This window comes from Fragaria vesca, linkage group LG4 (genome assembly GCF_000184155.1).
Source record: "Fragaria vesca subsp. vesca linkage group LG4, FraVesHawaii_1.0, whole genome shotgun sequence".
NCBI classification, from domain to species: Eukaryota; Viridiplantae; Streptophyta; class Magnoliopsida; order Rosales; family Rosaceae; genus Fragaria; species Fragaria vesca.
In genome coordinates, this window is record NC_020494.1 from 14,683,477 (window position 1) to 14,693,931 (window position 10,455).

A 10,455-nucleotide genomic window follows, 5' to 3' on the forward strand; every position below is an offset into this window, starting at 1 on the left:
AAGCTGAAGCTAACAATATGGCAAGTATCCCTCTTGGAGATGGAAGCAATGAAGACTGCATTAGATGGTCCTATGAGAAATATGCAAATACTCGGTGAGTTCTAGGTATAAAGTAAGCTCCGGAAGGAAGTGTAATCCCTAATGGTTGGTGGCTTGGTGCTCATGGACGAATCGGGAGAATAAGTTTTGGAACACAGTTTGGGGATTACGCATTCCAAGCAAAATGATTTAACTCCAAAATGATTAGTTAGTTTGGCTTTGAAATGACTATTATACGATAACAGAGCCTGATTTAAGGGATGGAACTTACAGAATACATTTGCCTATTAAACTTTCCAGAACCGTGGCTAATACAGGAAGATACTAGTTGCCGTCTTATTTCCTATATACCAGAACCTTCCACAACACGGGTCGAAAATCCCTTCTTGGATCGAGTTGGCTAGATCACCCCCCTCAACTCTCGTAGACAACTAGTACACAAACAACTTCTGAAACCACAGTTCATTCCCTCACCCAGATTAATGCTATCAGGAGGTTTCTTTCTACCAACAGATCTTGAAGTTGTATACTTTAACAAAGTCACAGATATTTATAGGGGCTGTGGACGTGTCTGGACTATAAATATGTCTTTGCCAACTACACATCCTTCCACATCCTGTGGGCAGCCAAACTTCTGCTCAAGGAAAAATCCCACTGCACCAAGGCATTGACCAAGCTGTCTACGGAAAACTGGATCAACAGTTAATGGCTTCTTGCTGTAGTCTACAGTCAAATGAATAACCTCCCCGTCCGCAGGGCCTGCACCAAGTAGTTCCTCACTGAAATTCGCAAAGGCCAATGTGCGCACATTCCCATCAAATTTTCCAGACGATATACGCCAGGGTGTGCCCCGGGTGCCTGAAGCCAAAGTTTCACCAAGGCCAGAGGCAATTTCTGCCTCAACTAAATTATGGTCTTGGTCTGTTGGGCTGACTGTATGAAGCACAAACGATAAGTCTGGTGAAAGCATTTCTTGCACTAGAATTGCCATTGTAGCATCCTTCTGGGGTACACCGGCAATTCGACGGCTCAAAACTGCCCTCCGAGTGTAAAGTGAAGCCCACACTCTGCTTATAGAACTTGCAAATACTGTTGGGTTTGAAAGACTAACATTTGGAATTGAATCGTATAGTCCAGCAGCCGACATTCCAGCCAAATCCTCAACATTAGCACTTGAACGAACAATGAGCCGTGAATTTCCTGGAAATATTTTGGCGATTCTATCAATGATATCTTTGGAGGGCTGTAGGGAAGAGATCAGTTCCTGGAGCTGAACACATACTTTGTCAAGTTCTCCACTTTCCGGCTTCAATGTTTCTATCTTATCTATAAGGGACCTGAATGATTCCATGGATTTGCTTTGCTCTAATGCCAGTTCCATAGAGCCAAATGGTATCACTGCCCCAGCAGGAACATTGAAGGAAGCTGGTACCCCTTGGTCACTGAAAACTGCCAATGGAAAACCACAGTCAAGTAACCAAATGTAAGGGACCACCAATATATGCAAGAATTTAGCTGATAGTGCTTTTAGGAAATAATTAGTCATTAGATTGAAGTGCATTATGTGCGCCAATTTTCTACCGTACACTAACGCACTCAAATGGTAACCTAATGCTTCTACTGCACCTTGGTGACAATAATGTCAATTTGTTTGTGAAAAAAGAGGATAATTAAGACATGAACTAAGGAAATACAGATTATACAGTTGTTAAAGAAAATAAGAGCACTAAAAACGATTTGAGTTAATGGTTGGAAAGTAAAACTGCAGTCATTACCAAAATTTAATATTACCTTTATCCGATGCTGCTGCCAAAGAAGCTAAAGAACCACAAGCAGCTGCTTTTGCACCCGAATTTTGTGATTTTGCATCAGCAAGTAGTAAAACTCCACCGGCAGATACCCCCTAGATGAAAATACAATTTGTGATAGTGAAAACTAAGATATTTTGATCAAGGGTGAAGCATGGGTTGAATTGGAGCAATTTGAAGTGCCTTTCATGTGATGCAAAGGACGGTGTGGTCACGGAATATTTTATTCCTTATCTCTATGAGTGATGACTAGAAACCTACTGCTGTGATGCTGCTATTCTCTATCCCTTTCTATTTTAATGCATTGGATCAAAATTGTACCTGATTTGATTTTGATGTTTTAGCAGCAGACCAGGAAGAATCAGGAGTTCCACGGGATTCGACTTTTGGTGCAACAACACCTGAAAGATTTTTCACTGCACCATTGCCATTGCTGTTTTCTGATGAAGGATGTATATCAACACTAGACGAGGATGCTTCTAACCTGCATTTCATGCATGCCAAAAGATTGTATTAGTTGAAGTGCTCACCTAAAAATGTCCAAGCACCTTTTTTCATTGCGACTGTTTGGCTCTTGTCACTTGAATTGTTTTATCTCTCCAAATTTTATTTTTGTTTTTGAAATTGGTCCAAGGTTCGCAAAGGAGGAAAGCAAGAGTCAGTCTAGCCTTCATTGTGGGGTGTAAGTAATACCATTAGAGCTGTAAGGCCCACCAGGCATGAATTGAGTGATCCACATTTGTCATGACAAGATAGAAGTTCAGAACATGATGAATCTCAAGACTCAAGAGACGTCCAGAAAAATTACCTCACATATTTTCCCTCATGTTTTTGTATATCAGCAACTTTGTCATCGTCTTCGCATGTCACAAACACAACCTTCTCCTGTAGATCACCATCATAGTTTACTGGTTAGATCTATGCATATATATTAAAAACTTTCAACGATTGTCACATTTGGATGACAATACATACTTGTCGAGCCCTGACACCAAGATGAGACAAGTGAGGAAGCTCTTGCAGAAGTACAACTCCAACAATGTTACTCCCAGCCGCTGTTACCTGCCAGAGATAGTAACTATAAGAATACTATTGTAACTGAGATGTTTATACCATTTCTATGGACCTAGTGAAAGAAAAAATTGATCACAAACCTCTTCATCTCCATCTGCTTTGTTCACAACGAGAACAATAGGTCCCTCCACACTTGAGGGTATTGATCCAGGGACAATCCTCTCAACCTGAAGTTATAAGTTTATACTATTATAGGAAACTGTTAACTAAACACTGAAAAGCCAAACAGTACTACACTACTAGCCCATGACATCCTATGAGGGGTTACGAATTAGAGATTATATATGTTTCAAACAACAGAAAAAATAAATGTTCATTAATCTATGAAAAGAAAGTACATAAATCAGAAACTTAACAGAAATAGAAAAACCTAATCAGTGACCTCACAAAATGAATCAGTAATCACAAACACAACCTAATCAATAATCACAAAACACAATGAACAAATAAACTATCCTTAATCTCCTCCTCCGAAATTACCTCCCCCCACCCGGTTTGTCTGTACACATAAACCTATAACTTTAGAAGTTTCTATCTGACCTAATCTATACATAAACACATAATGCCAGGCAATGTCTATTTTTGTACACAAACACATACAATATCTTCAGTCCAACATAACTTTAGCAGTATCTATTTCACCCTGTATATCTACCAACTTTCTTAATGTTTTCAAAATAAAGCAATCTACTTCATTTCTTTATTGTTCTTTTTTCTTCCTTCAATGTTCTTGAATGTTTTGAACTTCAGAATGAAGTCCAATTAAAAATATCAAACATTTATCTCTGAACTGTACTCAGCTTATGCATAACTTTGAACTTCCAAAGAAAACATGTAACCTCATACCTAAGTTCATATCAACATATTGACTAAGCTTTGCAGATAATAGTTAACTAGAAAGATTGTTAGGTACCTGAACTAATGTTCCCCTAGCAGTTCCCGGCACAATAACATCCCAACCCTGAGAACCAATGGTAGTTCTAACTGCTTTCAAAAGTAGGGTACAGAGTTTTGAAACCTGAAATATCACACTGCATAGCATTTGTAGGCCGCTAGTCAGATAATGCTAGTGTCTCTATATCAACAACACTTTGATTGAATAATCTATATAACAATATTACTCTCGAACACCATTATTAAATGGATGTTTTTTTTAATTAAAATAGATGTTTAAAATTATTAAGATATACCTGGCGCGAATTTCAGCTTCTGCATATGTCCGTACACTGTTTTCAGGTATTCCAAAAGCTTTTCCTAATACCTGCAAGAGTTGTTGAAGTTCCACTTTACACGTGTCCCGAACTTGTAGCAATTATGCTTATGAATTAACTAATGTAGATAAATAAGATTCAGCAAGGAATATATCCTAGATTACCATGATGATCATGAGATAAATACAGTATAAACTCCCCATGTTGGACTCTAATGATGAAAGAGACCCACATGTGAGGCAGAGTTTTAGAGAATTCAAACAAATGGCTGTCCAAAACTAACAACTTTATATCCAAAAAAATAAAAAATTGAAGTGTCCACACAGAATCATTACCCACTGAAATGACAAATTCTATATTATCATGCTCTCAACAAGTGTTTCTCTTTTACTTTTTCCTTTTTTCCCCTTTTTTTTTTTTTTTTTTTTTGTAAAAGTATGCGGACAAAACATACCTGCACATTTTGGGGAAATATTTGAAGAAGTGCTTCAGAATATTCTTCGGTTAACCTCCTGGCTCTATCAAGAGTAGCTTTATGCCGTAGTCCCCAGATTGTTTTGCCATCTTCACTAGCTTCATGAATAGAACAGAAGGAAGAATGTAAGATGAATAAACCGTGGAAACAATCTATCAACAATTTGCCAGCTAGATGGTGCAAACCTAATACAAAAAAAAAAAGGATGAATTACCTTCCGTCTCAGAAAGACCTCTTGTTTTCCAGGCAAGGAGCTCGTTTTCGATAGCAGCACATTCTTCAGGCTTCCAACCAGATAACCTTAGCTGATGAACACCAACTATAAGAGCTCCAAGTGGATCATTCCAAGAGCTTACATCCTTTGATTTCACATTTTGTGCCAGCCAATGTGCCCCTCCCATAGCTTCAAGCTCATTAGCGAATCTAACAAAGTCAATGATTATCAACAACGGACAGCCAAAATATAACATACAATGGTAAGACAATATCTCTAGATAAAGGAAGTTAAAAAGTTTAACAGTTGGATCATGACTGCTATATAGCAACCTGAACAGTTGCAGTATACATTGTGATTCACAAAAGTTCCTCTGGTTGCCTTATGTGATGCACAAATCGTACAACTAGAATATTGCTCAGTGCCATGATTAACTGTTCTAATATCAACAATCCCTAATGCAAGTAATATAGAATGTTTTTGCAGCATCACTGTCATTTATTGTATTAGACAACAATAATAACAATACACTTGGTATGACCCTTGAAAAACTGACTTTACAGAAACTTCTACAACCAAAAAAGAGAAAGGAACACCCAACAGAACCACAGCAAAAAAACAAAAAAACAAAAAAAAATTGTTGCAATCCAAACATTCTTAATGTCCTTTTTAAAGCCAAGGATTATATTCCTACCTGCTCAGAAGGATGAATGAATAGTCCTCAAGTCCAATCTCGCAAAGACGCCACTGTATTATTCAAAGTGATGAAGAAAGAATATCAATGATTAGAAGAAACATTCTCGAATTCTGAAACAACTCGATATGAATTGTTTCACTTGAACTTTAAGAAAGAATTACAAAACGTATTTTCTCACCTTTTGACGCATAGCTATTGCTGCATCAGAAGCATCATTTCTAAGGCCGCTTTCAAGACCCTTAGAAAGTATGTCTCTCAGAGTACTCAAGGATTGCATGGTCTTGAACAACAAATCAGATCCCATAACTTTACTTGATTCTGCTGAAGCATCCAAACCCTAGATGAAAAACAATATTTAGAAACAAAAAAAACCCTCTTGATTACCATCAATACTGAACACACACACACAAAAAGGCTCATAGTGGTAATATCAATAGAATGGTTATATGAGGAGAATGTAGGTAGGTTGGGTATTATTATTAATTCAAAGGTCAATACTGAGATTGAATAGCTTCTCTTGACATTATGAGCAACAAAACAACACCCGTCTCCCCAGATGACACATTGACCAAGTGTTCTCTCTTGATAATAGTGTTAAATGTTAATTTCTTTTCTTGAATCGCACCTTTCTTAGATTTAAAGGTTGCTGCAGATGTAATGAAAATTGAATCACCATACAATTTGATCATGAAACTCACACTACCACAATAAAAAAAATATGAGGATGCAAGTTTACTCCTAATAAATGCAAGCACTATCAGCATAGAAATTAATATGATATAAGCACAAAAATATTGGTCCCAAATGAACTTCACATATTCAGATCCGAAGTATGCCTGCTTCAAGCCCCAAATTATGAAATTGAAGAAAGGGAATAATGAAGGTTCACCTTTTTGCACTCCAAAAACAGTGTAAGAGCCGAACGGCCTTTATCATCAATGGATTCTTTGATGGATTCAAGTTGTTCAGCAAGGCTGCAACAAGGGATAATCAAAACCAAAGGTCCGAATAATTGACTTAAATTCCATTTATGATCAAACTGTATTCAGTAAAAGATTAACTGCACTGCTCATACACAAGTGGAAGAAGTTTATGATAAACTTCAGGGAAAAATTGATTGTTACATTTTAATTTGAATCGACTCTTTCATTTCAAATAAAATAAAAATACGCTCAAGATAATTGAATCCTCTTATCTATTCTATCCTAGTCCTAACCCACCCTCCAGAAAGATTATGATTGAATAAATTGGTTAACAAATTAATAGAACCCTCGAGAAGAGAGGCACTCCTAGTGTGTATTAGACAGCGTGAGGAAGCCTAAAACTTTTTTGTGTTTCTGTAACAATAGCTTTCAGCCTTACATTAGTCTAGTTACCACATTAGTTCACCCAAGGTAGGGAACTCACACCTTGGCAGCACATCCTAGTCTTATATCCAACATCTTCAAGATGATCTAGTCTAGTTAAAGTTTTGGGGACTTCATATTTATGCTTACTTTCACTGATTCTACCATTTATCCATTGGATAAAACTGTTAAGACCATGACCGAGGGTCATCTCCTAGGGTCTACACAAATTTCCTATACATTAACATTTTTAGTAAACCAAGTGGGAATTCCATGTCCATAGTAGCATATATTTAATGTCAGTTTAGAAAGAATTACCAACAAGATTACCTAAAAGAAAAGGACACTAAAAAATGATGTCAAAGTAAGACAAAAAGATGTCATTCAAAATTTAACTTTCACAAGAAAAAAAAAAAAAATTAGCAAGCATAAATTTAAAATGTTTCTGGTGTCCAAACCTTCCAGCGTTGAAAAAGTCTTTGAGTTCATGATGGAATATCTTGAACTGCTCCACAAATGCTTCACTATATTGTCCAGGGTTCTTGGTTATTCTTGCTAGCATGGCTTCTGTAGCAATGAGATCTTCAGGACCAGCATTCCGGTGAAGTTTGTTTTGTATTGTATGCTTAATTTCTTGCTGGAATTTATACATTTTTTCAATAGTTAATACATCAAATAATTAAGTAGAAATAAGAAATATGATACTACTTCAAGCTTCTTTTTTCCTCCCTTTATATTAAATTAGATGGCAAAAAATGATACTTAGTGTGGGATTCATTATACTATGTCATTGAATTATACATGGATGCTTTAACTAAATGCACTACAGAGTATATTTCCAAATAAAAATGCCCTGCGGAGTATACCTTCAGGTCATGAGGGATATCATTCCGATGAGCAATGTCTCTGATTCGTGTTAGGGGGACAGATGCAGTAAATTCTGCCTTGAAAGATGGCAGACACGGATGAATTTTGCGAATAACAAGTACTTCCTGAACAACAAACATATAATATTGAACTGAGATAAGAAAAACAACGGAAAAGACAAATGAAGAACTTATAAAGTAAGAAGAAAGGGAAACGTGCACACAGGTTTAAAAAAACATTTATGAACTAAGATATATAAACCAAGTTTCGTAGCATGCTAAATATTCAGGAGTTGGAAAGCAATAGTAGTATTTCTCAAGCCTCAGGGCAAGGGGAGGAAGTGAATTCATGTGGGACCCTGCGCGGGGGGGTTAAGTCAGTTGGGTGTTACTAAATATTTTGCATTTTAAAAAGAAACAGATTTTAGTGATAAAAACTAAAAAGTAGGATTATCTAAGCTGCCAAAGGAACTAATAAAATACAGACCAATTAATGGGAACTCAAAGAACAAACTTCCCTACATTTGTTGCTAGCAAGGAATCCCCAGGCTTAACAAATGCAATATATCAAAATGATGGAATGTGAGGTCATGTAATCTTATCCTATATGTTGCGAGGATGTTTTACACAAAGACTACATGAACAAAAAGATATATCGATAAGTGACATGATAAATTAGAACAAAAACCAATGATTATACCAAAGTCATGTCAAACAAAACAAAGACGAATCCATAAAACCCACCTGGGGTGAAGTATCTTTCTTGCAGGATATTCTTTCCAGTTCTCGAAATATAACCCTGGAAATCTCAGCATGTCGGTTTGGCCGATGATGACCTCCATCTTCAAAGCAGGGAATCTGGCCTGTGTTTATCCACTGTATTAAGAAGAAGATATAAGCAATGCAAGAAAAAAAAACACCAATATAAAAAGTAACTGGAATCGGAATTAAAAAAAAAACAGAAGAAGTAAACCTTCAAATAAATGGAAGAATTTATTAGAGCACTCAACCGCTCCTCACTTTGTGAACTTTCAAGTAGTATATCACGTACAACTTCAAGCTTCAGAATAACAGGTGCACAATTAGAACAACAAAAAAGAAAAATAAACAGATAAAAATGGAAAAGGTATATCATGAACAGAGAAATTTTGGCAAGACCCCGTCTGCACTCAAAGATGGAGAGAAAGAAAAAGATATTTTTTTAAACCACAAAAGAAGACAATTAAGTAGCCGTAAAGAGACAATTAACGCGAACTATATTTTAGAACAGCTAGCACAATGACACTGAATTCAGTATATACTTGAAAATCTTAGACAATACAGATACAAGACAATAAGTAGAGGTACCTTTCTCCACCAATTCCTAGCATTTCGATCACCTTCAACCAACTTCAGAGACAACCCTTCAAGACCTGAAGTGTCCCAATTTCTTCCTGATTCCCGATCCCGATGCTCATTTGACCGCATAAATGAGATGGCATTCCCTTTCCATTGACCAACAAAAGGGCTAGTCCCCACTTCTGGAGTACTGGCAGTTTCGGCAACAGAAGACCCTTTAAGTTCAACACCATCCTCCTTGTCCAATGGGAATAGATCTACATTCTCCCCTATTGCATTCCAATGGCAAACCATCCCAAAGCTTCCTCTGCTGGGAAGTTTCAAAACCCGGTTATCACCACCTTCCCAAAGCATACTCTTGTCCGCCCTAACAGTTACAAACTTATACTCAATGACCTCATCCCCCTTGAACTCCAATTGGCATACCCAACCACTCTCTGTCCAATTCAGCGGCACCTTCTTCTTCCACGATCCTAACTCCTTTGATGATCCCAAAACCGCAATACTCTCACCAAACTCAACTTGGTGATCCAACCTAATATTAAGCCAAACCTTGCCATGCCTGTCCTTTGACTTGGACTTCATCTTGGTTTCCTTCTCCTCCTCTCTGCCAACCAACAAACAACACAAACCAGTTTAGCATCACCTATCCAAATTCAACCTTCCAATCTCAAAACAACACTAACTACATGCTTCTTTTGTTGTTCCTCCAGAGATCACTCTAGCAATTACAAAGCTGCCTATATCTCCTTTAAAATTTAAATTCTCGTGACCGAATTCAATGTTAGACAACTCGGTTTTGATGCGTTAAAGTCAGCTATGGCCAGTAAATCAATCTATATCCTTAAGTAGTTAAAATTACATCTAAGGCTACAGCAAAAGATGCTAGAGTGAACTAAATAGCTACTTAGCTTCGAAACAATAATTACTGTGATCAATACAAATTACCAAAGCAGTAAAAGAATCAAAGCGATTGCGGAAGAAACAGAGACGGAAAGTTACATGGATTGAGGAGGAGAGACGCCAACGCCGCAGAGAATCCGAAGGCTGTTGGATTTGTGATGCAGAGAACGAAAACTTCTCTTATTTCCGAGCGCTGCGACGCTTCGACGGCATTCAAGCTGATTGTGGAGGAATCCGAATCGCTTGTGACGGAGGAGCTGTGAACAAGAAGAGGAAGAGGAAGCGGAGGTATGAAGCGAACGCACGCAATCCATTAGCGAAGAGGAGAAGGAGAGCGAGTGAAGCGCGTGAGTCTCTCTCTCTGGTTTCAGTCCATGAAGAAGGAGAAGGAGAAGGAGAAGAAGAGTGAGGAGTCGAGAGGTTTGGGTATTAAATGATGGTGAGGACACGTGGCGAGTGAGGAGAAATGCCCAATCCCCGATAG

At 37.6% G+C, this 10,455-nt stretch overlaps 1 protein-coding gene across 1 annotated transcript; it reads right to left on the reverse strand.

Moving 5' to 3' along the window:
* Positions 1-214: 214 nt before the first annotated feature.
* Positions 215-10,202, reverse strand: LOC101296480 (phosphoglucan, water dikinase, chloroplastic-like). Its single transcript, XM_004296911.1, has 19 exons — positions 10,071-10,202; positions 9,078-9,675; positions 8,704-8,790; positions 8,475-8,606; positions 7,731-7,856; positions 7,323-7,501; positions 6,408-6,492; positions 5,697-5,855; positions 5,516-5,568; positions 4,822-5,030; positions 4,587-4,705; positions 4,112-4,182; positions 3,835-3,952; positions 3,002-3,088; positions 2,823-2,909; positions 2,656-2,732; positions 2,169-2,331; positions 1,831-1,942; positions 215-1,488 (listed from the first exon to the last, which is right to left on the reverse strand). The coding sequence occupies exons 2-19, from the start codon at positions 9,651-9,653 to the stop codon at positions 590-592; spliced, it is 3,339 nt and encodes a 1,112-aa protein (XP_004296959.1). The 5' UTR covers positions 9,654-9,675; positions 10,071-10,202; the 3' UTR covers positions 215-589.
* Between the last annotated feature and the right edge of the window lie 253 nt (positions 10,203-10,455).